The following is a 26,811-nucleotide window of genomic DNA, read 5'->3' as shown; positions in this document are numbered from 1 at the left end:
TTCCACCTGACCATCTTCTGCATTTATTTCCCTGAGATTACATTAAAAATCCATCCTACAGCCAAGAGCCCTTGGCCCGGCACCTTCTCTTCTCAGATTCCGAGCCTGCCTGCTCTGTGTGTTCTTTTATTCTGTGAATGAACGTGATCTCCGTTGGTTTTTGTCCCAGAGCTCCTGGTCCACTTCTCCTTGTGCCCTGTGTCTGCCCTCCCCGCCTCCAGAAGACGCTTTCCAGACCTCCATCCCCTCCTATGATTCTCTGCAGTGGCTCATTGGGTGATCCCCCTGTCCCCACATGGGACCCCTCCAGCACCAGAAGAGGCAGAAAAGCATTTTCTTTGATAGCAAGAGGGCATATTTTAAAGCACAAGAGAAGTGAGAAAAAGCAACCATTGTCCTGTTATTTGTTAACATTTAATTTCTAAAAGTATACACTTAGGGCAAAAAATTCAAACACTGCCAGGCATCAGGGAAAACAAATATTCCTCTCTCCATTATGTGAGACCATCAGCCCACTCTCTGGAAGTAATTGCTGTCAGGGTCTGTTTTGTATTTGTCTAGGAACTTTCTAGATATATAGATGTGAGTACGCACACACACATAACAAATATTGAGTGTCTACTATGTGCCAGGCCCTGTTTTGGGAATACAGCAGTGTACAAATCAGATAATATCCTTGACCTCATGGAACTTTCATTCTACTGTTGGGAGATCGACAATGAATAAAGAAATGCATAATATGTCAGGTATTGATAAGCACTGTAAAAATTAAAAAATGGGGTAAGGGGTAGGGAATGACAAGGTGTGTATGTGCGTGCTCTCTTAGGAAGGATGGCCTGAGGGGGGCTGTCTGAGTACTATTTGATTGAGGGAGTGAGCCAGGCAAATAGCTAGAAAAGGATGTTTCAGGCAGTGACAGGAAGTGCAAAAGCCCTGGGGTAGGATTGTATTCAGCACTGTGGAGCAGTAGCTGGTAGGAGGCCAGCAAGGCCGGAGCAGGGAGCCCTGAGGAAGATGATGGGAGCCACGGAAACTTCCGTGTTGGCCACGGGAAGAACTTTTTGACTTTATTCCACGTGAGGCAGGGAAGAACTTGAGGGTTTGAGTCATGATCTGACTCACATTCTCCCAGCATCCCTCTGGCTGCGGAGTGAAGAATAGAGCCCAGGTGGGGCGAGGTGAGCACAAGGAAACAGTGGGGAGATGCTCGTGGCTGGCATCAAGGAGATAGAGTTGGATGCTTGGTTTGCTACTTGATTAGAAAAGACAGTCATCAGACGAATATCATATGATATCACTTACATGTGGAATCTAAACAAATGATACCAATGAACTTATTTACAAAACAGAAATAGACTCACAGACACAGAAAACAAAGTTATGGTTACCAAAGGGGAAAGGGAGGGGGAGGGATAAATTGGGAGTTTGGGATTAACATATACACACTACTATATATAAAATAGATAAACAACAAGGACCCACTGTTTAGCACAGGGAACTATATTCATAATAACCTATAATGGAAAAGAATCGGAAAAAGAAAATATATTTATAACTGAATCACTTTACTATATACCTGAAACTAACACAGCTTTGTAAATCAACTATACTTCAATTAAAAATATATATTTATAAAGAAAAGATAGTCATCAAAATTGCTGTAAAGATCTGAGCCTGAGCAACTGGAAGAAAGGCGTTGCCATGTGCTGAGGAGAAAGGCTGAGGAAGAAGCACTTTTGGGGTGGGGAGTGAATAGAGTTTGTTTTTAGACGTGTTAAATTTGAGAGTGATGTCAGGTGGCCGCGGCCTGCAGCAGCCTGAAGCAGGGCTTCGGTTCCCAGCCAGAGACTGAGGTCGGGTCGCAGCGGTGAGAGCACCAAATGCTAGCCACTCGACCAGTGGCCAGTGACAAGGCCCTGGCCCTTCGGCTTTGCAGAAAAGAATTCCCACAAAGATGCAAAGTAGTGAAACAAGTAAAGTGTTTATTAGAAGAAAACAGAGTACAGTACGTGGGGATAGACACACGGGGGGGCTCAGAGAGGGAGAGAGTCACGCTCTCGTGGTAGTTTAAATCTGGGTTTTCTTTGGCCAATCATTTCAATTTGCCTGGTTCAGAGTCCGTATTTGGTACATCTCAGGATCCTCCCAGGTGTGCGCGCATCTCTTAGCCAAGATGGAGTCTACTGAAGAGGCCTATGGGTAGTTAGCATCACTTACTATGGGGTGACGCCCCCTCCCGTTTGACCTCCAAGGAGCTTTTCTGTGCATGTGTAGTCGGGGAGGTCTCCTGACTTTGAGAATGAGGAATATGTGGTCTCATGTTCTATCTGGGCAGGGCCCAGCCTCCTCCCTCGATTGTCCGGCTGTTTTCGTCTTGGAGTATCCTTCCACAGAGAACGAACTCCAACTGTTTGCCCCGGGGGCCCACCTATCTCCTGCGTCAAGATGACATTAGACAGTCAAGTGGAGGTGTCAGGAGCACTCAAGGAAGAAGTCTAGATGAGAAATTCATTTGGGTGTTATGGTGGATGGTAAGCATGGCATGCACTTTGTAGCTCTTCCTGTCAAGAGGAGGACTGTTTTCCCACCCCTTGAATCCGGGCTGGGCTTATGACTTGCTTTCACCAGTGGAGGCAGTGGAAGTGAGAAGTGAATTCTCAGGCCAAGACTCAAGAGCCCTTGTACCTTCTGCCTTTGTGCTGTTGGAATCTTGTGACCACACTACGAGGAAGCCTACTGAGGCCCGGTCACCCTGTGGCCTCAGCTAACAGCCTACCAGACCCAGGCCTGTCTGTGAGTAAGGCCACCTGAGATTCCCCCGGTGGCCACTGACCGACTAGCCGACCGCAGACACATGAGCAGGCCCAGCTGGGATCAGCTAAGTCAGCACCGACTAGACCAGGAGCCCGGTCAAGCCTGAGCCAAAGAAATCATTATTTCAAGCAACTAAGTGTTGGTGGGATTTATTACGGTGCAGAAACCATCACATTCTGATGATGTGTTTAAATATCAGGATATCTGATCTTTTTCTTACTCAACTGAGCCCATGATATTGTTCTGAAACATGCCTTTTCCATTCAGTGATGTGTCTAATGACAGTTTCCCATGAGGTGTATTTCAGTCTCTCTCATTATGTTTTTCTTTTTTCTTTTTTTTAAAAACTTATTTATTTATCTATTTTGGGCTGTGTTGGGTCTTCGTTTCTGTGCGAGGGCTTTCTCTAGTTGTGGCAAGCGGGGGCCACTCTTCATCGCAGTGCGTGGGCCTCTCACTATCGTGGCCTCTCTTGTTGAGGAGCACAGGCTCCAGACGCGGAGGCTCAGTAGTTGTGGCTCGTGGGCCTAGTTGCTCCGCGGCATGTGGGATCCTCCCAGACCAGGGCTTGAACCCGTGTCCCCTGCATTAGCAGGCAGATTCTCAACCACTGCGCCACCAGGGAAGCCCCTCTCTCATTATTTTTAACAGCTGGATGAATATGCTATAATGAGTCGTCTCAACCAGTGTCTTATTTTGGTGGTTTCCAGGGTTTGCTGTCACAAAGCCTTGGTGAACATTCTTATAGACAGTATTTATATCCATGTGTATTTATCAGATAAGTTCTTGCAAAAACAATTACTGAGTCAAAGAGATGTGCATTTAGAATATGAGTAGTTGTGAAGTTATCGTCCAAAATAATTTATTAATTTATACTTCCTTCTATATGAGAGTGACTTTCATCAAGCCCTTACCAACACTTTGAAATATTTGCCAGCCTGAAAGGTAAAACAAATGTATTGCATTACTGTTTTACTTACTTTTTTTTTTGTGGTACGCGGGCCTCTCACTGTTGTGACCTCTCCCCTTGCGGAGCACGGGCTCCGGACGCGCAGGCTCAGTGGCCATGGCTCACGGACCCAGCCACTCCAGGGCATGTGGGATCTTCCCAGACTGGGGCACGAACCCATGTCCCCTGCATCGGCAGGCAAACTCTCAACCACTGCGCCATCAGGGAAGCCCTACTTACATTTTTAAATGATGGATGAGGTTGAGACTATTTTTGTAGGTTTAGTATCTATTTATATGTTTTTCCTGGGAATCTCTTATTTCTGCTCTTTGCCCATTTTGTGTCTTGTTTAGCCTTTTAAAAAACTGAACCATCAAAGGTCAATGAATATTAAAGAAGTGTTACTGTATTTCTAAACACTTTCTAGATGTAGACTTTTAAACTTGAAAGGCAATAAATAATCATTTCCTAACATCATGGTGTTTTACAAGTACAAAACACTTGGCTATATCATCTAATATAATTTCATAGCTAACTTCTGAGGCAGGTCCTGGTATCCCCAGAGAGATTAAGTAACTTTTAGGTCAGGAAAAATTGTGAAAGACTTTGAAATAAGCATAAAAAGATTGTTCTGTCTAGCGCACTCTTCCAGAATTTCTGCCCCTTTCATTGTCTGTGAGCTATTTTTCCACTCTGTATAATTGTTGGAAACTGGTACGAATGCAAATGATACTTGTCTATAGAAATGCAAATGAATTGTGCCTGGTGGAGATGACATTGATTACTTCCCTGTGGCCATTGACCCTTTTTGTCTCTGTAATTCATTTCAGCATTCCTGACTGCCTCTGCTTGTGTCTGTTCTTTGAATTCTCCTTTGAACTGTTATGATGTCTTACTGGTTCCCCCATTAATTAGTGAGTTAGATAAAACGTTGGCACGTGTTCATTTTATATTTATATGATCGTACTGAGACCAGGGGGGCAGGGGGCAGGGCACAACCTTTAAAAGAATGAGATAGCCGTTGAGGATACGACATAAACTGGTTAGAACCAATTAGGTCCAAAGTGGTGGAAGATTCAACTTCCAGTAGACCTTGAGCCTCATTATACGCTCATTGTAATACATTAGCATACACTAAACGAGACTCCCACCAGTGCCATTACATAGAAGGCCAAAAAGTGGGCAGTGGCCCAATTCCTGGAAATCCCCACCCCTTCTCCAAAGTAGTTGGAATAATCCTTCCACTCATTAGCCTATGAAATTACCCAGCCCATAAAAGTTAACCACCCCAGTTTCTCCCTCCCTCCCTCTTTCTTAGGCTTTTCAGCACAGATTGAGGCTGGCCTTCTAACTAGGCCCCTTTCACAAATCCTGGGAAGTTAAACTCTGAAAAGAGCTTACTCTCTTACCCTTCATTCAAACCAGAAATGACAGCATCCCTCCCCAAGCCAGCAGAATAACCAAAGACACTAAATTCTGTTTAAATTTTTAAAGAAATGTTTCTATATTTCCTTCCCTCTTTAGGACATTCATATCAAAGCCAAACAGAATGTGTTAGACATGGGCCTCTTGCAAGGTCATTGAGCGAATGTTCTGCTTGCAGGGGGAGGTCAGTACCATTCCTTCCACCAACCTGGACTGAGCTTCAGGGCACAGAGCCTCAGCTGTTCATGTCAATATCCAGTTCCATTTATGAAGTGCTCAGTAGGTGAGCGCTTATGAATGAATGAACAAACCTCTCCTTAGTCTCCTCTGTGCCTCTGTTCTCACCATAGTTTATCTCACCAAAGTAAGGGCCAGAAGGACCCTCAGAAGTCACCTTGTCCAACTGCCTGTTTTACAAATGAGGCCCAGAGTGGGTGAGTGACTGGCTGGAGGTCACACAGCAAATTAGAGGAAGTACAGGTGCAAGAGGACGACCTCTTCCTTCCAGAGATCATCCCGAGACCTCCCTCAGTGTCTGTCGCCTGAAGCAGGAGGGTGACATTGGCCAGGAGAGATGAGAGCTTCCTTTATGGGTCACCTTGCTGCTAAGTCCGATGCAACCTTCCAAGGGACAACCTCAGGGTGGCTTCCTGGGCTGTGGGTTGTCTTTGGATCGTGAGATTGATTCCCCCAGAGACCTGGGCACCTTCCCGCCACCTGCCTTCACCTGGAGAAGAGAGCAGCTCCACTAAGGAGAGGATGTCTGGTCCCTGTGTGGAAGTGGCACAGATGTTGCCCCATTTGGGGTGCGGAGGTGCAAAAAAAGCAAAGTGCAGGGATGCAGGTCTGCTGGATGATGAGAGGGCCTGGGAGAGGCTGTGTCTCCCACGGGTGGCATGGCAGGAGGGCGATCCGGGTGGGGAGCCAGGCAGAGGCCAGCTGACCTTGAGCCGGTAAATAGCAACCTGTGGGAGGAGCCAGCCTGGGCCGTGCAGGGGGCAGCAGCATGGGGCCCTGTCACAAGGAGAGGCCAGGAGAGAGAAGTGAGCCCTGAACTTTACCCTGGGCTGTCCCTCGGCTTCCCAACCTTTCCCCGTTACTCTCGGGCAGCTCGGAGTGGGTAGGGGGACCAACTTGGGGAGAAATGTGTGCCCAGGGGGCCAGGAAACATCGTCCCCATCCCGTCATTTACAGAAACTGTTTGTTGTGGAAAAGTCACTTTGCTTCTCAGAGTCGAGTTTCTGCATTAGCAAAAAATGGATAAATTAAAAATCTTACCTCATAGGGTCACTCATGGCTTTGTACAAACCGTTACCCATAGGAGTGTCTATTCGTGTACTGCTGCCGCCCCTGTTTGGCATCTGGTACACATTCCAAATCTGTGTTGACTCAGTGGACAGCTAAACCTTAGGGAGCATTTCCTAGGTGATGAGCGGTCGTTTCATCCTCATCAAATCTGTGACTGTCCTCTGAGGGGCACAGTGACTCTTCCAGGCCACATTGCTGCTAAGCGCAGAGCTGGGATTCGAACCGGGGCCACCTGACTCCCCAGCCAGTGGGCTCGACCTCCACGCACCGCCCTTTACTCTGTGATCCTGCTCCATAAACTGGGAACTTTTGCATAAGTAATACACGTGGGTCCCCGGAGGAGGGAGAGGAGTGTGATTGGCACTCAGTGGAGGAGGACACGGGGACAGAGGCAGCGGCTTCCCCAGCATCCGGGCCTACTATCTTTCTAAAAGAATTGTCGTTGCACTCTTTACTGTAGACAGAGCTCCGGAGGTCCCCAGCCACACCCCCTCTCCCGCCCGCGACCGCCCCCCGCCCTCCGCCTCAGCCACTCACGACCACGTCTGGGTTTGTGGGCGGGGCCAAGTCGGCCTCGCTCGGCTGCGGCGAAGCCCCAAGGCTGCTGGTCTTCTGCTTCCGCCATTTGGCTCGCTGATTCTGGAACCAGATCTGAGATGAAGGCGAGAGAGGATGGAGATAAGCAAAAGGGATTTTCTCCATCTAGTTCCTCCCCCCAAAATGCATAATGACGGCGCCTTCCAAGGGACCAACCCTTTACAGTAGGAAGCTCCATGGCATCCAGGATTTCTTTGGATCTGATCTGCCTTGAGAGAGAGGGGGCCGGGGATCACAACCTCAATACCTGCAGGGGTGTGGGCTCATGGGATGGGGTGAAGCAGCTGGGTGCCATGTAACTGGGAGTGGTGGAGTCTGCGGTGAGCAGTGGCTAAAGGGGGCAGCTTCTCAGCTTTAGCCAACAGTCACCATGTGGAAATGTGAGGCCAGCGTTGCAAGCTCGTCCAACTTCTAAGGCAGAAATCTTGATTTTTATGTGAAAGCGCTGAGATTTAAGATACCGTGCAGTTCAAATAAAACCCATCTAGGTTCTTTCCTGCTGGTGGGCCACCGGTTTGTAGCCCCGTTGGGCCCCGTGGCATCTGTAGGTTGGTTGAATGTTGGCGGTTCCCTGTGTTCGCAAGTGCCCTGATTGTCCATGACATGCTGCCGTCTGCACTTGGTCGCACCGCCGAGGCAGTTGCTGAATTCTGGGCCTTACTGGATGCAGACGCTACCCACCTAGCTGGTGACTGTTTTCACATAGGAAGAAAAAGGGGAGAAGTCCAGACAGGGGCGGTCGTTCACCAGAAGAACAGTAGGTTCCAGTGAAATGAAGGGTGGAATGTTGACATGGACCCTGGAGCAGATTTTGAATTCGAATGAGTCCATCATATATTTTTTTTAATTTTTATTGAAATGTAGTTGATTTACAAGGTTGTGTTAGTTTCAGATGTACAGCAAAGTGATTCAGTTATACATATAAATATATATATTCTTTTTTAACGTTCTCTTCCATTATAGGTTATAAGATATGGAAAGGTGGACGGGGGGAGGGATAAATTAGGAGGCTGTGATTAACAGATACACACTACTATGTATAAAATAGATACTCAACAAGGGCCTACTGTGTAGCGCAGGGAACTCTACTCAATACTCTGTAATAACCTATATGGGAAAAGAATCTGAAAAAAGAATAGATATATGTTTATGTACAATTAAACCACTTTGCTGTACACCTGAAACTAACACAACATTGTAGATTAAATATACTCCAATATAAAATTTAAAAAATTATATTGTTCTGTTTTTCAAGGATTGCTTTTTTGTTTATTCATTAAAAGTGAAATTATAAAAAAAAAGATATTGAGTATAGTTCCCCCATTATATTTGTTTAAAAAAATGAAGAGTGATTTAGAAAACTGTTTTAGAGAGAGTGCCAACATGTAACAATTGGATTTGCTAGAGCGGTTCTTGCAGGACTGGGGATATGCAGAGGGCGAGGCATACCCCTAGTGAGTGACAAGGGGCTACTGTATCTCTAACCACAGAGGAAGCCATAGACGCTTGGGGGGACAAAATGACAGATTACAGATTAGGTCTCTGACCATGGAGGGTCCTTGCCACCTCTCTGTGCTGCCTCCAAAGTGATGCCCATGTGTTCTAGGCCAGGGGTTGGCAAACTAGAGCCTTGGGCTTTCTCTGTCCTCCTACCTGTATTTGTACAACCCTTGTGCTAAGAATGGTTTACACATTTTTAAATGGTTGGGAAAAAAACTGAATGAGAATAATATTTGGTAACACATGCAAATGATACAAAATTGAAATTTTAGTGTTCACCAGTACAGTTTTATTGGAACATGCTCATTTTTTACATACTGTAAACTACGGCTGCTTTTGTGCTACAAGTGTAGAGTTGAATAGTTGTGACAGTGACTTTATGGCCCCCCAAAGCCTAACTTAATTAGCATCTTGTCCCTTACAGAAAAAGTCTGTTGAGCCCCGGTCTAGATTGTCAAGACCTATTTTGTGAATGAGGCTGTGTGGTGAACGATATTCTGGAGCTACAGCCAAGTACAGAAGGAAGGAGTGGAAGCAGATACCTATGCTACCTCTGTGTCCATCCCCCAAGGTGAGAAACCATCTTATAACTGTGGTGGCCTCATTTCCTGGAAGATGATATTTGGCCAGTATAACTGTACTCATGGGATAAAGCCAATGGAAAATTTCTGATGGGGCAGCCCTAGAGGGTGCAGGATACATGGGATCTTACCCATGGCCCCAAGTGCACTGAGGTGGGGGGCCGAGGGCGGGGATGGCTGTACCTGTACCCGAGCTTCTGGGAGGTTGATCCTGGCTGCCAGCTGGTTGCGGACATAGGCATCAGGGTAGTGGGTAAAGTGGAAGATCTTCTCCAGCTCATGCAGCTGCTCTGTGGTGAAGGTGGTTCGGATCCTCCGCTTGCCCTTCCTCTCCTCTGGATGGAAGAGGGTCCGAGTTGGGTTAGTGACCTTGGTCTCAGTGAAGCTTTTGTGCTGTCTTGTTCTACCTGTTCAACCCCCGTTGCCACTACTTGGCCTCTAGCTCCTTAGGTTTGGAGTTTTACAAGGTTCTCTTTCCTAGAAACTCTGCTCCTAGGCTGACCCCACTCTCCCATCCATCCTGGACAGTGTGGCCAAGATGACCTTCTAGAAACTTCTTTGATTGTCCTTTCTGCTGCTCAGATGCCTTCAGACAAACTTCCCTTGTCTGTAACAAGGAATGGTAAACCACAGCTTGGGGGCCACATCTGGTCCACTGTTTGTTTTTAGAAGTAAAGTTTTATTGGAACACAGCCTGACCCATGGGTTTATGTATTGTCTATGGCTGCTTTGGGCAGCCATAGGTGACTCTGTATGGCAGAGATGAGTCGTCGAAACAGAGACTGCAAAAGCTAAAATAATTACCATCCAGCCTTTACAGAAAAAGCACAGCAGTCAGCCCCTGACAGCCTGTTTCCAACCACATGACTAGTCTCATGCCCACTCAGAGCCACTGCATCATAGGTGGGGTCCTAGTGCAAACGGAAAACGTGGGTTCAGAAAGAAAGCTTTTTCCTTTCTTCCTCTCTCTCTCTTGACTTGTCAGGGTGGTTTTTTATTTGCTACTTAAGGCCCTGCTCCCTTGGCCACAGGGATACTAATAGCATGAGTGTGGACCATCACAGGGCCCACCCTTCAACTTGGTGCCGGGGTGCCTGTGCCTGACCTTGACCCTCCTCACATCCGTGCCCTTCCCTCCCCGATACCCCCAACACAGACAACAGAGGAGGCAGCAGTCACTGGGTAGGGGCGGGGAAACAGGTGACTGAGAGCCCATCCCAGGGAAGCAGGGAGGCGGTGAGAGGGGCACCGAGCCTGAGCTGAGGCTCCAGGCCCCTGGTACGTGCTTCGTGGTTCCACTGGATTGTGCTTACGAAACACAGATTCAAACATAAAATCATTAAGAATTTCAAGAGGGTGACCATGAGCTTTAACCCGCAAGTGCTAGGCCTCCTTCTGAGCGCAGGGCCCTGTGCAACTACACTGGTCACACACAGGCCCATGAAGCTAGGCCTGCGTGCCCGTGTGTGTGTGTGTGTGTGTGTTTGTGAGAGAGAGACGGGAAATCAGGTATTCAGTCTGGACGTGTTAAATTTGAGGTGCCTGTTGGCTGTTCAAAGCAAATGATCAAATGGGTAGATGCTTATGTGTTTGGAGCTCAAAGGGGATCTCGGGACTGAGGTTCACCAGCGTATATTTGGCCTTTGATCTCATGAGAGTGGGTGAGATCACTTAGGCAGGAGGAGAAAAGTGGAGGGTCTAGGAGTGAGCCTGGGTCCGTCCACCATTTAGAGGCTCAGGAGCCTGAGGGAGGCCAAGAAGGACAGGTCTCTGTGGTAGGCGACAAGTGCAGTGACATGGACACCTAGCGAAGAAACTCTTTTAAGAAAGAAGGCTCAGCTGTGTCCATGCTGTGACTGGATTAATTGCAATGAGGACAGAAAGGGGGTCCTTGAACCTGGCTGCATGAGGACCTTAACGTTAGCAGTTCCCACAGAATAGGGGCAGCAAGGGCTCAGGGGCAGTGGGCAGAGGAGAGAAGGGGAGGGGAATTGGAGGAGACAACAACGGTGCACATCTTCAGAAAGGTTTGCTGGGATGTGGAGGAAATATTGCAGTTGACAGCTGGAGAGACCATGTTCACGTGGTCCCAGGGATTTAAAACAAATTAACAGTATAACATCATGTAATCTCTCCAGCCAATCTCTCTCTCAGTCTATTTTTGGGGGAACCCTACCTAAGACAGAGTGAGCTCAGATCCACAAAATTCCATAGAAAACGTGGGGGAAGAGAGGTTTGGAAAGAAGGGAGTGATCACAGACTTTAAATTAGAGAGGATGAAGGGGAAGAAAAGAAACAATCAGTGTGTTTATTCAACACCTGTTAAGTACCAGGTATAGTGCTAGACCCTGACCTTGGCCTGTGTGTATGTATATTTAGCTTGCCTTGCTCCAACATGGATTTGTGAGGCATGTGGTCCCGAATTTGGCATTCAGGACGTCATTGAGGTCCACAGGAAGACTACTTGGGTTGAATTAGGATGGTCAAAGCCAAACGAAAAAGAACAATTTTGTGTTATCCACAAACACACTAAATACAGTGCCTCTGATACTGGGTAGAAACTTCAACAAGTATATGTTGTATTAAATTGGATGTGGTGTGAGTGGTCGGGGTGAAGTCGAGGCGGTGAGGAAGAGAAGAACTTTTATGTCGAGAAGGTGCGAAAAAGGCTAGAGGGAGGTTGGGGAAAAGTCTGGAGTGCGGCCTGGAGCATATATCTAAAGCCTCTCAGGAGGAGAAACTGAGGAAGAAGAGTGAGGGCTTTGGCGGATGCTTGATGGAGCAGAGCTGCAGGGCAGGCTGGTCAGAGGTGCTCATTATACCTGGCATTGAGCTGTTCAGGACAGGACAACGGGAGCTCAGGTCATCAGCAGAGAGTGAAGGAGGTGTGAGGGATTAGAGGCTGGAGGAATGAAGAAGGGATTTGGAAAGCTGCTCTGGAGAAGGGCGAGAGAAGCTAGGAGAGTAGGGAGGATGGGGATTCAACCAGCCTTGCTGTACCTCCTGATGAAACTAAGGGACGGTGAACATTGGAGGAAGCACCAAACCAGGTGGGGCAGGTTTGTCTCTCTGACCATGGACTTCTGAGGCCAGGGTTACAATTCTAGTCTGACTTGCAACAAAGACCACATGATGCAATTTTAGGAATAGTAGGAAAGGTACACCCCCCCCCCCACACCACCACACACACAGATCACCTTCACTTTTGGAGCCAATTCCTACCATTCTAGTTGACCACCATGGCTCCTGATTTCTTTCTCACTCCTGTAAGAAAAGTCTGCTCTCAGAAATGATGGTGAATCTAGGTACGTCCTGTCCTAGCATCCCTCACACACATTGGCAAGACTCAAACCCTCTGGGGAAAGAAGCCTGCTGTTCTCTGTCTCTCTGTATCTCTGTGTCTCTCTCCACTGTGAGCTCCTGGAGGGCAGGGACTATACATTGGACTTGCTGAGTAACTGGCATCTATTGGGAGCTTCATAATTATTTGCTCTAAATGAATAAAGGTGAAGTTTAGGCTCTGTTCTCAACCCATTTGGCAGATAAGACGCTGTCCCAAGAAACAACGCGGAATGATTTGTCTGGACTCTTGTGTACTGTCAGATGTCACAGGTCAGGAGAGAGCAGAATTACCTGGAAAGGAGGGGTGGGGATCTAAACTCTTGTTGAGGTCTCCTTACTTCCGCTCAGTCCGCTTTCTTTTTCCCCCCAAAAGAGGTAAAACCACCACAAACTATGAGCTGGAGTAGACACAGTGAAAAATGGATTTCACTTGTGGTGGTTTCACAGCTGAAGAGATCAATTAACTTTTATGTGTGTGTGTGTGCTTATTATCTGTCCTGCTATCATTGGACAGTAGAAAACCCACTAAGCTGGATGTCAGAAGCCCTGAGCTCTGTTCCTGGTTCCAGTCTACAGCTTGGGCCATGTTTTATTTACTCTCTGGGCCTCAGTCTCCCCATCTGTAGAAATGGGGGAGGAGAGTGGGTTTGAATGATCAAATCGCTAAGGCCCTGACATGCTGTAATTCTTTTTCTCTTCAGTTGGAGGCTGAATGGCTTAAAAGGCCTGGCCTTGGGCTTGCCTGGTGGGTGAAAGGAGAGGGCCAGAGAGGAGAGATTTCTGCTGAGGATAACTCTCCCGGCTGAATTGCTCCTGCATCTCTGAGAATCAACAAGTGCATTTCATAGTCTGCCTTTGGTCTCACCCCTCCTGACTACCCCTCATTTTTGTTAGTCCATTTTTTTTTTCCCTCAAAGTACTTTTACTCATTTTTCTGACTCTTGGAAGCTTCTTGGGAGTCCCGGACAATGAGGTTTCAAACATGATTACCCCCTAGAGTAAGCTATTGGATTGTGAACCAGCTGATGTGATCTGATTTCTCTCCTTCTCTATCCCCTTTTCCCTCCTCAAGTCCACCCTACTTTTTAAATAAAAAAAAAGAGATATTTATTCTATGTTTAGAGCTGGTGGTGTATTTAAGGGATAGAGCCAAACCCAGCCAGAACTGATGTAGAGGGAAATGGCAAGCCATGCTGAAAGTATCTCATTCATTCATTCATTCATTTATTCACGAGGTCAGCATGTTAGATGATATTAGTGATACAGTGCAGTTCTATAGAAAATTGCAAAAAAATTTCACAGAAGGGAAGATTCCAGGTTGGACGGACAAACTGAGGTCAAGGACAGCATGGATCTGGGATTCTTCTGGGAATACAGAGCTTTGGAATAGAGGATACTGAACAGAAAACGTAGGGTGCTGAACCGGAATACAGGAAAGTAGGCAATGTGGAGAACAGAGGATTAGAAACAGAATGTAGATTGTAGTAGAAATAAGCCACCTCCTCCTTTTTCCCCAGAAGGAAAGTTAGGCAAACAAGGGCTCATGACTAAGCATGAGCCTTAATAAAATGATTATTTCAAGTTTCCATTTGTGTAATTAAGGGGGCAGCTATTAGGATATATATGGCTTTCCCGTATTTCCTGTAGGACCAGAAGGGCATCCTTTGGAGATAAGGTGAAGAGGAAAAGATCTGAACCCTACCCTGCAAAATAATTGGGGAGGGGCTGCTTGGCAAGTTATGGGTCAGTAAGAAAAATATTGTTCTCATTAGCTTTGAACTATACATTCTCAGGATAAGTGTTTATTCTTGAGAGATGATAATGATGGTGATGGGATCTATGTGTATGTGCCCAACAGCTGTAGTGACTTCTCCTGTGAAGAAAGAGGGTGTCTAAAATTCACATGGTTGGCGAGATGGAGGCTGAGCCCCAAGTGGACCGGGCTGCAGGACTCAAGGGCCAAAGCCCCTCCCCTAAGACTGAGCATGGGTTCTTGGGGTGTCAATAGTCAAACACTGATTGTCCCCGTCCAACTCTTCTTGGGATGTTATTTGAGACTGAATATCCCTAAATTGGAGAAGTATAAAAAGGAGTGGTAGGGAGAGGGGTCCTGGAGTTGAGATCACCCCCAGTGAGTGGGGGTCCCTGAAATATGACTAGTGACACCCCACCAGGAGAGCCATTTTGGGAGACAGATAGACTTGGACCTGGAGCTAGGGAAACAAGGTTAGGATCTAAGGCTGGACCTTGTTAAAAGTTTAACTCCTTAGGTCTGCCTTGTTCAGTATGGTAGCCACTATCTACCTGTGGCTGTTAAAATAAAATAAAATATACAGTTCCTTAGTCACACTAGGCATAGGTCAATAGCCACATGTGGCCAGTGGCTACCATATTGGACAGCACAGATATAGAACATTTCCATTATCAGAGAAAGTTCTATTGGACAGTGAGTGCTGCCTTACTGGTTTTCTCATTGGGTTCTTGAACAAGTCATACTCTGGGTCTCACTTTACGTCCTTCTTGTGTTGCAGTTTCCTCTAATTGCCACATATGTCTAGGAAGGAGAGTATCCATCAGTCATAGAGCTGACTTTGATGGTGCTGGGAAAACTGGAAGTACAGGGAGAGTGAGAGGAAGGGAAGACTGGCCCAGGCCCATCTCTCTGCTGGTGACTGGGGAGAAGGAACGTGTCCAGTGGAGAGGATGGTGCCCTGGAGCTCCGGGTGGTGACTCAGAGCACAATGACCTGCCCATGGTCCACAGGGCAGGGAGGATGGGGGAGAGCAGAATCTGAGGGACTGGCTCAGGAAGTATGAAGGTCAACACTTCAGTTTTCCCATCAAATGCAGGAGGAGGCTGCTCTAGGAAAGGAGTGAGGGGGCCAGGAAGCCTGATGCTTGGGTTACAGACCACAGTAGGTGATGAGAGAGATGAAGCAGGGGAGGGAGGCAGAACAGCATAAATGGAATGTGGAACCGAGAAGAAGACAGAACACAGGACTCTGCAGGTAGAATTTTGGAACCAGAAGGAACCTCATTAAACAGGAAGCTGGAAGTACCAGTTCATGGTTGGAGCGCCCATTGCATGGGATGATTCTTAATCATGGGGAAGGGCTGGGATGTTCTGGGCCCCAGCTCAGAGAGGACGATGGGGAGTGTGGAGCCCCATCCAAGGGCACCCGGGAGAGGGTGGGGAGACGGGGCAGGAAGCGGGCAGGGAACTGCCGCCCCTTTCAAGTTGCCCCTCACCCGGTTATTAATTGTTGGAGCTGTGAATCCCACTTCAGTGGGTCTTCAAAGAGAACGAGTCAGCAGAACTTAATTAAACCTGAGACGTTTAGCACATTGATCATAAGAAATACACAATTTACACAAGTGATTAGGTCACCTAATTATAAACTGATGGTTTTCCGTGCATGGCTCCCTCCCCTGATCGCTCCTTCTCTGCGGTCTGCTAATTGGCGGCTCAGCTAAGGCCCCGGGGGCTTTGCAGCTGGGCTGAGACTCCGGAAACGGGCCTTGTCCTTGTCTTCCCAAGGCAGCAGGTTCGGCAGGATGGGGATCCAGGCTCCCTTTGGGGCCCTCCTGCAGGGTGAGGACACCTGAACAGGACAGGTGGGGTGCAGGGAGGTGCCTCCCAGGGCAAAGATGCTCTGGCCTCTTCCCTCCGGGTGTGGTCCTGGACTTCTACATTTCCCTGTGCCCACAGCGTGCAAGGCACGCTCCTTGGCCCAGCATTCAAGCTCTTCAGGCTCCCCGCTTCCCAGGGTCATCTGCTTTCTACCCAATCATCACTTCCATTATTTCTGCGCCACCTGATGGCTTCTAGATTCCCCAAATCAGCCATGCCTTTTTATCCTCCAGGGACTTGCTCTCACTAACCCCTACATCTGCAAGCCTGTCCTCCTCCTTTGCCTAGTAAACTCTTACTCATCCGTCAAAACCCAGATCAGTCAAAGATTTCCTTCTCTCCAAGGTCTGTTGTGAATCTCCATGTGGAAACACAGCAGATTTTTTGTTTAATCGATAAGTAAAGAGTGCTAAATTTCAGTGTGCAAGAAACCAGCCTCCATATTTGTACAAAAAAATCTCTCTCAATCTTTATGTATCCATGTATCAAAGTGTTAATGGTACTTACTACTGCATAGGAGATGGTAGAGTTATAGCTACATTTTCTTTTATCTTCTTTCTGTTTATCTGTATTTTTAATTTTTCTATAATAAACGTGGATTACTTGTATAAATAAACAACAACCCAGCGAATACAGCTAGAGTGGAAAGAGATGAGGATAAAGAAATTGCTAAAAGAAACAGCTGAGAGACCATTGGAAAGCTCACCAGCCACGGATTTGCACCCTGTTCCCAGGGGTGACTGGGTCAGTGCCCATCCACCCCTCAGCAGCGTGAAGTTGGTTATTTTCCACATGTATGGTCTCCCTTTCATAATATTTTTTATATATGGCTCTCAGCATATATGTCCCCTCATACTCTACCACACTTTTCATATGTGTTTTTCCTTTTTAAAATAGAAGTTGTACCTTTGTTTAAAGGATTTTGTGCGGGAAAGCTACAAAACAAATAGCATGAGGGCTCCTCTCTTGACACCTTGTGAGGGCACCAGAGTGTAGCCTGCTCCGTCCCCCATTCATCCAAGGTCTCTCTGACTGTGCAACTCAGCGGAAGCCTGAAATTCCCCAAACGTAGGTTTTAAAGATGCTGATGGACATAGATAAAGGCCAAGGTGCTTAGCTTGGCACACGTGACCTCAGCCTACCTCATGCCTCTCATCTCCGCCGACATTGGTCCATGATTTCTCAACTCCAGCCACCCTGAGTTTCTTTGTTTCTCAAAAGGAATATTCCATTTTATTGCACTGGGCTGCTTCACCTGCTTCCCTCTGCCTGGCGTGCTCTCTCCCCTCCTTTGCCTGACTGCTATCTCAGATGCCACCTCCTTCTGAAGTCTTCCTTCAAGCAGAGTTTGTTGCTGTCTCCTCTGCGTTCTCAAAGCACTGTGTCAGGTTTGTATGTTTCTCTGTGTTGTTACAGTGTGGCTCTCGAGACAGTGTGCTTGGATTTGGGCACAGGGTACTGGAACATGGGCTGATTACATGTGCTTTCAAGGTGCCATCATATTTCAACAGGTATAACTGTTTTCCTCGCTGAGAAGGGGTGTGTGTGTGTGTGTGTGTGTGTGTGTGTGTGTGTGTGTGTTTGCTTCCCTCCTGCCCTTATTCCTTTCCATTCTATATTTGTGACAATGCAGGGGAACAGACGGATGACACAAGCTGTGAAGCTAGAGGATGTTTCCTGATGTGACACAGGAAGTGTCACAGAACTTGTTTCTATTCAATGCGGGAATCCATATTCAGTTACCCTTCCTGCCGAGAACTGAGGAGGAAGTTAACTAGCTCTTATCTCTGTGAAAATACATACAGAAGGCCAGCCCAAGTGCAGGTATGCAGAGTACCCAGATTAGAGGCATCCAAAGCCCCAGGCCCTGTAAACAGGGAGAAGAGCCGTTTCTGGCCAAAAAATGATTAACAACTGCTACAGTACAAGGAGTATTTGGAGGAGTAAACCTCTGTGGCAACAAGCATTGATTAAAAGAAAGGAAAAAAGGAACTTTGAGAGTTCTATATATGGAGACCGAAAGTGACCTATGAGGAGTCATAAGGAATAAGAAACCATCAACCCAGTGTGGAAGAGTGTGAGGACAAGAAGAGGAACAGCGAGAAGAAGGCTTGGCCCCAGCCCTGAGCCAGGGCTCCCCCTCCCAGGGCCCAGAGCAGAGCAGAGCCACTGCCTTTAGTTCTAGGCAGCTGGGGGCTGAGGAGGGAGGGCAGGGGAAGGAGGGAGGGGAGGGGGAGAAGAGAAAAGAAAGAGGAAGGGGACAGGGAAGAGAGGGGGGAAAGAGGAGAATGAGGGGGACGAAGAAGTGAGGAAAGGGGGAGTGGGTTGAACTGTGTTCCCCTCAAGAAGAAATGTCTAAGTTCTAACCCCCTGGTCCCTGTGAATGTGACCTTATGTGGAAATAGGGTCTTTGCAGATATGATTAGGCTAAAGATCTTTTTTTTTTTTTTTTTTTGCGGTACGCGGGCCTCTCGCTGTCGTGGCCTCTCCCGTTGCGGAGCGCAGGCTCAGCGCAGGCTCAGCGGCCATGGCTCACGGGCCCAGCCGCTCCGCGGCATGTGGGATCTTCCCGGACCGGGGCACGAACCCGTGTCCCCTGCATCGGCAGGCGGACTCTCAACCACTGCGCCACCAGGGAAGCCCGGCTAAGGATCTTGAGATGCGATTCTCCTGGATTTAGGGTGGGCCCTAAATCCAATGGCAGGTGTCCTTATGAGAGAAAGGAGAGGAGCATTCCACACAGACCCAGAGGCCTGTAGATGCGTCTACAAGCCGAAGACGGCTGTGGATGGTCAGCAACCACTGGAAGCTGGGAGAGAGCCATTTGAGCAGGTTTTCCCTCAGGGCCTCTGGAACGAATCAATCCTACCAACACCTTGGCTTTGGAATTCTGGTTCTGAACTTCTAAGATAATACATTTCTGTTGTTTTAAGCCATTCAGTTCGTGGTAATTTGGTACAGTGGCCACGGGAAGTTCAGACAGAGGGAGAGGATGAGGGAAAGAAGAGGAAAAGGAGGAAGGAGAAGGGGGAGGGCCGCAGAGGCTTCTAAAGGGCTAAGTCTAGAGGCATTGAAAGGTCAAGAAAGATTGAAGTGGGAGAGATGCTCCATGTGCCTGGAAGGTGAGGGACAGGAGGCCGTGATGGGGGATGAACCTGGGGATCGGCAGGGCCAGTCTGTGAAGGACTTTGAATGTCACACCAGTGGGTTAGGGGTTGATGAACTGCAGCCTGAGGCCGGATCTGGCCCTCTGCCTGTTATTGTAAATAAAGTTTTATTGGAAGATAGACATACCCGTTCATTTATACCTTGTCTCCTTTTCAGCTGTGATGGTAGAGTTGAGTAATTGCCACAGAGACCATCTAGCTGTCAAAACTTAATGTGTGGCCCTTTGTAGAAACGCTGCTGACCACTGCAAGAAGATATTCTTCCAGTCTCAAGAATTCCACAGTGCCCCCGGCCACCTCCACCAGATAAGAGGGGCAGAAGTCAGCACCGCCCCAAGTTGGTGTTGCCAGGACTCTCATTGCTGACCCCACTTCTGCTCCAGGTGGGTGGCCACTACTTCTGGTTTTATTCACCTTTGCCTCCCCAGCCTGCCGCCTGGCCCAGAGTAAGCACTCAGCAATGATTCACTGAGGGACTGAATGGCCCATGAATGGACAAGGGAAGATATCTGTGTCCCTCCCAGGCCAGAAGATCCACACTGGTTTACCCACTGAAATGGTCCCTTCTTTGCCCATCTTCCTCTCCCCTTCCCCCCCACCCCCCACCGGGACTCACAATTTCCCTGCAGAGGGTCATCAGTGGGACAGGTGCAGAGATGATCTCTTTCTTTCCAGGGTCTGATCCTCCAGTACAAAGTGACTTCCTCCTGACTGGGTCTCCTTGGACTTTGAGGACCCCCAAACTCTGGGGGGCTTTCCTCTCTCAGGAGGAGTGAGCGGGCATCTGGGCTTAGCATCCCTTCAAATTGGGAGACCCTCTTGGATTTTTCCACTGAGGCTGGGGAAGGTCCAAGCCTTAGATTATGAGGGTCCCTGTGAGAGTGGGAAGCTGTAGGGAGGGACCTGGGTCTCTGCCATGAGAAATGAGGGAGGCCCAGCACTGGCCTTGGTCTGGATCGCCGACCTGGCCCCGGATCTGGGCCGTATTGCTCTGTAGCACCGAACAAGCCAGTTTGCCTCTCTGGACTCCAGCCTCCTCAAAAAAATGATCCTTGGACCACCTGCGTCAGACTCACTTGGGAGAGCTTGCTAGAATAGATTCCTGGCCTCCACCCTAGACTGGAGGCAGAGTCTTAGGTGCCAGGCCTGGAATGCTGCCTCTTCACAAGCTCCCTAGGGGATTGGGATCCTGAGGTAACGCTTTGCAGTCAACCTCCAGGAGCCCCTCTGTGAAGCCCTTTAAGTGGAGACAAAGAGGAGTTTATTCCTCTGTTGTTACTATTGGGACGGGGAGGGCCCTGGATGCACCTCTTCTGTCCTGTTGCCCATTCCCTGAGGGCTCCTGCATGCTGTGTGTGTGTGTATCTGTGAGTGTGTGTGTGTGTTTGGTGGGGAACAGGACAGAGGTGGAGAGGCATCAGCTGGGCCACCAGCACTGGTGCGGGTGGGGCCTCCTGGGGGGCAGTGAGAGGTGGAGGTGGTGAGTAGGTCCTGCCCTGCTTGGCACGGACACCCCTCTGCAGGGAGGAAGCTTCTGCCATGGAAAATGCCCACGAGTGACACCGCCGAGGCTTTTGCGCAAGCAGCTTCTTGTGGAATCGGTCGTGGCATGTCGGAGCGGGGAGCGCCCTTAGGAATTTTCTAGCTCTGCTCTTTCGTGTTCCAGATGAGGAAACGAAGGCCCAGCCAGGGCAGCGGCTTGCCTGAGGTCCTCCAGTGCATCGGTGCCAGAGCAGGTCTTAGAGGCCAGGTTTCTGGAATCCCAGCTTCCTGCCCTCCCCGCCCAGCCTAGCATCTCACAGAGTCCAGCTCTTTGCAGTTTGTGCAAGTTACCTTTATAGTTTCTGACATGCTGGCATCTCACCTGCATTATTATTTACTTCACATTTAAACAGACTTCTTTTTTGGTTTACCTAAATAAATACAGTTATTTTAAAAGAAAACCTCACATCATGACCATAAGTGGGTAAATGGTATCATGTGTCATAAATAGAAGGTTAGTGTAGAAATCATTACAGAACGATTGACATAAATAATCTTTGTAGACAGGAGTAAAGATGCAGATGTAGAGAATGGACTTGAGGACACGGGGAGGGGGAAGGGTAAGCTGGGACGAAGTGAGAGAGTGGCATGGACATATATCCACTACCGAATGTAAAATAGATAGCTAGTGGGAAGTAGCCACATAGCACAGGGAGATCAGCTCGGTGCTTTGTGACCACCTAGAGGGGTGGGATAGGGAGGGCGGGAGGGAGATGCAAGAGGGAGGGGATATGGGGATACCTGTATACATATCGCTGATTCACTTTGTTGTACAGCAGAAACTAACACACCACTGTAAAGCAATTATACTCCAATAAAGATGTTAAAAAAAAAAAATCTTTGTCTGCCTGCCCCTCGAAGTCATCTTGAAAACCACCATGACGACCCTTATGAGCCTTGGACATGGTGAATTCCAGCCCAGCGGGGAGACGGATGGATTTAGGCCACATTCAGGAATACTCTAGAGTGGATGGTCTCAGACCACCAGGGTTCAGTTCTAATGCTACCTACTCTGCGGTTTTTGCAGGTGATTTGTCTTCTTGGTTTCATCAGCTCTAAGGTAGGGCTCACAACTGGATATGGATAGAACAACGGCCGTGAGATTGCCATGAGAGCCGTGGAGTACCGTCCAATCTTACGACTGCTATTTTCGTAAGCACTCGCTGGGGGGTCTCCTCTGGGTCCAGCGGGATAGCTGGCGTGAAACATGCCAGCAGCTTCAGGGGAGGTTTAGAATGACTGGCCTCCTTTTTGCCATCAGCCAATGTCAGGCTAGGAGAAGGCAAGCTGCTCTGGGAGGGGAAATAAGATCTCTCTCTTTCTCCACAGCAGAGAGGACAGACATGGATTTTATGTAGCTGCAGCGGGAGAGACTCTGGTTAGACCCTTAGAAGAATGGTTTCTGTGAATGCTCATTGCTCATTCAACTCACTGGAAGATATTAATGAACTTCTCAACATTAAGCTGGGGCCCTTTCCTATTGATAGGCTGAGCTACTGGGAAAGCTGCCAGCTCCTCGGGGACGTGTTGCCCGCCAGGGTCTTTCCCTTGGCCTGCCTCTGAGCACAATCTCCATCTTGGGAGACTTGACTTGGTTGGAGGGATTGGAGCTCCATGCTTGGCAGGAGAAGACATCACGGGCCCCCCCTGAGCTTCCTTTCCTTGGATTAAAGGGGTGGAAAGGAAAGAGGACTGGGACCCTTTTGTGAGATACTCCAGGCTCATGTCCTATCAGACTCCAGTGGGCCCTCGAGACATCACCAGCTCCATTTCCTCCGTCACTCAGCCGTCTCACCGAGGGTGAAGCTGAGGCCAGAGTGGAAAGGCACTTTGCCAAGGTGGCTCAGCAGGCGGGGGGAGAGGTGACACTGACTGCTGACTCCTGACTCTTAGCGTGTGTGTGCCCTCCTCCAGCCCTCCTCCAGCTGGCTCTCAAGCAGGGGCCTGGGATCTGGTCATTGTTATTTGGGGGCAAGCCCTGGGGTGGGCACTGGCCTGGGGTGTGATCCGGGTGGGCAGATCCGGGGCACAGCTTCAGCCACTAGAGGCCGTGCAGGCTGAACTCTGCTTACGTAGGAAAAGAACACGACAGACCGAGCAGGTGTTTGGGGGCGGCTGGGTCTCGGGTCCTCTGCTTTGTGACTTGGGGGCATCACCCACCTCTTCCCTTTACAGATGAGTTTCCACATCTGTCAAGTTATGATAATTATGCTTTTCTACTGAAGTTAAAGAAGAGACATGCACAGCCTTTGGGGCAGTGCCGACCACATTGTAAATGCTGAATAAATGAATGATAACTCTTAGCTGTGGCCTGGTTACAGGAACGAGCCCCAGGTCCCTGCATCCTGCAATGAACCGAGGCTTGGTCCACGTTGGAACAACCACAGTGCCGGGCTGGGTAGAAAAGTATTTAAGGCTAACAGCCCAGTGCCTAACATCTTTTTGAATTTTGAAGGCTTCTCTTCTGTAGATATGGAGCAGCTTTCTCTCTGCCTGAGTGTGGCTGGGTCTTGGAGACCCAGGAACAGATGAGAAATGGCCAGGAGACACTTACCCGGGGGCTGGTCGTGCGGGGGTCTCTCCGGCCCAGAGTCTGTAGCTGCTGCTTGCCCGGTGCCCTGTCCACCTGCCCCTTCTGACCTGGCTGCACCACTCCTCTGAGCCGGCCTCTTTAAGATCTCCTCGATGGAGAAGGACAGGCCCCGCTTCTCTGGGGCCTCACAGCACCCCGAGCTCTTCCTCTCCATCCCCCCATGGAGAGCCGGGCCAGCCTTGGCACCCTCCGCGGGCGGCTGCAAGGGGGGGCAGAGGGGCCTATGCCAGTGGAGGGTGGCGTTCTTCCTTTCCCGAAGCTCCTGGAATCAAGAGGGTGAGCAGAGGTGGATCCTTGTGTGGGATTATCCAAGCAGGGTTATGTCTCCATGGGGACTTCCATGGGTCACCTCAAAACACCCTGGGATCAAGGAGGCAGGTCACGTCGGGAACACTGGAAGGGGCTGAACCCCGTGCCCAGGGGCTCAGAGCCCTCGCCAGCTCCATGTCCAGGGAGTCACCATTGCCAAACTGGGTTCAGTCCTACTGCAGCGAGTCTTCTCCAGGGTGGTCACCTGCACAATCCCCAGTGTAGGCCGGGGACCCCGAGGTCACGGACAGTGGGGAACACGGCAAAGAGCTGGAGGGAGGAGGGAGCCTGCCCCAGGGAGATCTGGAGGTAGGGTGTCCACCTTTGCCCTTTCTCTGGCTGGTGGCCCTTTCCGCTGGCTCCAGCCAGGCCTCTGGAAGACTGGGGTGCCACCGGCGGGCCCCGGGTGCCCAACTCAGTCCTGGGCCACAGTGCAGCTGGAGGGGCGCTCCCAGAAACCCTCCTGGGTTTCTCTTGCTTCCGCTGTTCCCAGACTCCAGAGTAGACCTTCCAGAGTAGCCGTGCTTTGGCTGCCCTGCAGATGGAGGCTTTGGAAGGGGGTCACTGGGTCACCACTGCCAGGCTGGCTCTCTGTGACGGGGCTGCGCTGAGTACTGGTGTCTGAGTCTCCCCTGGCGTCTCTGGTCCGACCATCGCTTTCTTCCGTTCTCTCCCTGACTTCACTGCACAAGCCTCTCTATCGGCTCCGGGCCCGGGGTGCCTCTCCCTTCCTTTTGGGGTCCTTTCTGCGCCCCCTCCTATTTGCATGCCTCTTACTTGCCTCCTGAGACTGCACTGAAGGGGCACCTTCTCTTTGTCCAGGAAACTGTCCCCTGGGAGCTGATAGGCACCGACCCGTCCTTGCCAGGAGTTCTGTTCGCAATTACTGTGTAACCAGGGAGGAGGAGAAGACGGCTGATAAGAGAGGAAACTCTCCACCCTCTTTACGGCCAGGGATGCAGGTGTTGGGGGAAAGGGGTAAGAAGCAGAGGGAAACTGAAGGGTGGGGATTGGGGGTCCCGGGGATGTGTGTGCAGGGGAGCTGGCCAGGCCGGAGCAGGACAAGGGAAGGTGGGAACAGCATGGCCAGGAAGTGTCCCCAGGCCCCATAACATATGTTTACTCAGCAGGGAGAATTTATGGGTCACACGTAGGCTGGAGGGGTGTGGTCTGCTTGGTGTTGGCCGAGGGCAGTCCCTCTAAGATGTGCTGTCCTGGGCTTGCAAATATCAGAGCGAGAGGGGTCTCCTGAAGTCCTTATGGGGTGTGTGGGGAAACTGAGGCCCAGACCACCGCACAGTCTCACCTAAGCAGGCCTTTGGGGAGCTCCAGGGTGCTAGGCTGGCCACAAGGTGCCATCTGCATGAGGGTGACAGATACCCTGGGAGAGACTGGGAGCATGAATGGGGCATTAGAATCCAGACCTTCTCTCGGAGGGAGGGGGAAGGGGAAGGCCGATCCTTACTCCCTGAGGAGGGCGAGTCAGAGCAAAGAGCATCTGTCCTGTTTCAGGAGCCGTGGCCTTGGGAAGGCTCAGGTGGTCTGGTCTAGCTTGGGGAGACTGCCACCGTTGCTGGTCTAGCTCGGCGAGACTGCCACCGCTGCAGTCACAGGTAAACGCCCAAATCTTGGGAGCTTCACTGCTTACTCATGTCACAGTCAGTGTAGTTGAACATCCCTTTAGGAACCCAGGCTCCTTCCAGAGTGTGATGCTACCCGGATTCAGGATTTCCAGGGAAGTGGAGAGAGCAGAGGAGGGAATGGTAATGAGTCAGCAGTGGAAGCAGTTAAGTGACTTCTGTTCATATTCTGTGACCAGAATGAGTCATAAGGCCTTGTCTAGGTGCTGGGAAGGGGACTTCTCGTCTGGGCCAGGAGGAAAGTAGCCCAGCTGGGTTGGTGCACAGGGAAATGCCTCCTTTACGGCCAGGTGGCCAGAGTCCCACAGGAGTCAAGCCCCCTGTTGGCGGCCAGAGGAGTTGTTGCATTGGGAGGGTGGGTCTCCTTCTGCTTGGGGAGGAGAAGGTGTGATGGACACTTGCGGCGGCCGGTGAGGAGGGGGGACACGGACTCCAGGGGCTGAAGCAGCCGAGGGGAGGGAGGGCCTGGAGTCAGGCGCTGTGCACACACTGCCTCATCTAATCCACCCAACAGCCCTATGAACTGCGGTCACTCACGCCATTTTACAGCTGAGGAGATGCACCCAGAGGTGAGTGGCGGCTTACAGGGCTACGCAGCTAACCCGTAGAAGAAGCAGCAGTCAGACCCAGGTGAGTCCAGCTCTGAAACCCACACTCAGCTCCCTTTGCCATAATCCTCAGAGACCATCCGGTCCAGACTTCTCACCGTGCAGGTGAAGAACCACATCTCAGAGACAGAAGTTTCCAGAGTCACACCTGTTCTTTTCGGCACCTCATTTGAGTTCCTTGTATTCTCTCTCTCTCTCTGGGGTGAGCCTCACCCTGGGCTCTTGTGGTGTGGACCTGGACACTCGCTCTCCTTCCAGGCCATCACCCCCATGGTGAGCCACAGCCTGGGCATTCCCACGTGTGTTCATTCCCACAGATGTTTCTTGAGTATCTACTATGTGCCACTCACTAGATGGCACATAGAGATACAGATGAATGAGCCACAGACCCTGCCCTGAGGGACACACACTCTAGGTTGGGGAGTGTGTCCGGGAGGGGAGAAGATGGCGGCAGACAGGCCAGTGAGTGGCAAAGTGGTCACTTTGGTGGAAAGTGGTCAGTGGTCAGTGTCAGAGGAGTTCAGAGGAGTAACTGTGCAGCTCTTTGGATCAAAGAAAGCTTTGACGCGGAGGAAGGAGAGAAGGGGAGCCGTCACACAAGTTCCCTCAGTCTACCCTAAAACACGCAAGCAAGGAAAGACACTTGGCTGCATGGTGCACTGTTACTAGTTCATTGATGGGAGAGAGATTTTATGTTATGCAGAGGCATTTAGGGAGAACATGCTGGAGAGGTATGTTGGAGCCATCTGTTCATGTATATGTCCATCCATTTGCCATTTTCAACAACAAGGCTGGTCTTGGAGGGT

At 49.7% G+C, this 26,811-nt stretch overlaps 1 protein-coding gene across 1 annotated transcript; it reads right to left on the bottom strand.

The window, feature by feature from the left end:
* Window positions 1-5,716: 5,716 nt before the first annotated feature.
* Window positions 5,717-26,277, bottom strand: ISX (intestine specific homeobox). Its single transcript, XM_029206734.1, is given in 9 exon segments — window positions 5,717-5,730; window positions 5,916-6,012; window positions 6,014-6,202; window positions 7,034-7,147; window positions 9,358-9,509; window positions 23,410-23,647; window positions 24,007-24,178; window positions 25,064-25,138; window positions 26,219-26,277. Coding segments are annotated over 9 exon segments (1,110 nt in total).
* Window positions 26,278-26,811: the final 534 nt, after the last annotated feature.

Source organism: Monodon monoceros, unplaced genomic scaffold, assembly GCF_005190385.1.
Source record: "Monodon monoceros isolate NGI ecotype Baffin Bay Population unplaced genomic scaffold, NGI_Narwhal_1 Super_Scaffold_6, whole genome shotgun sequence".
Lineage (NCBI taxonomy): Eukaryota > Metazoa > Chordata > Mammalia > Artiodactyla > Monodontidae > Monodon > Monodon monoceros.
This window is presented reverse-complemented; position numbering and strand designations above follow the sequence as displayed.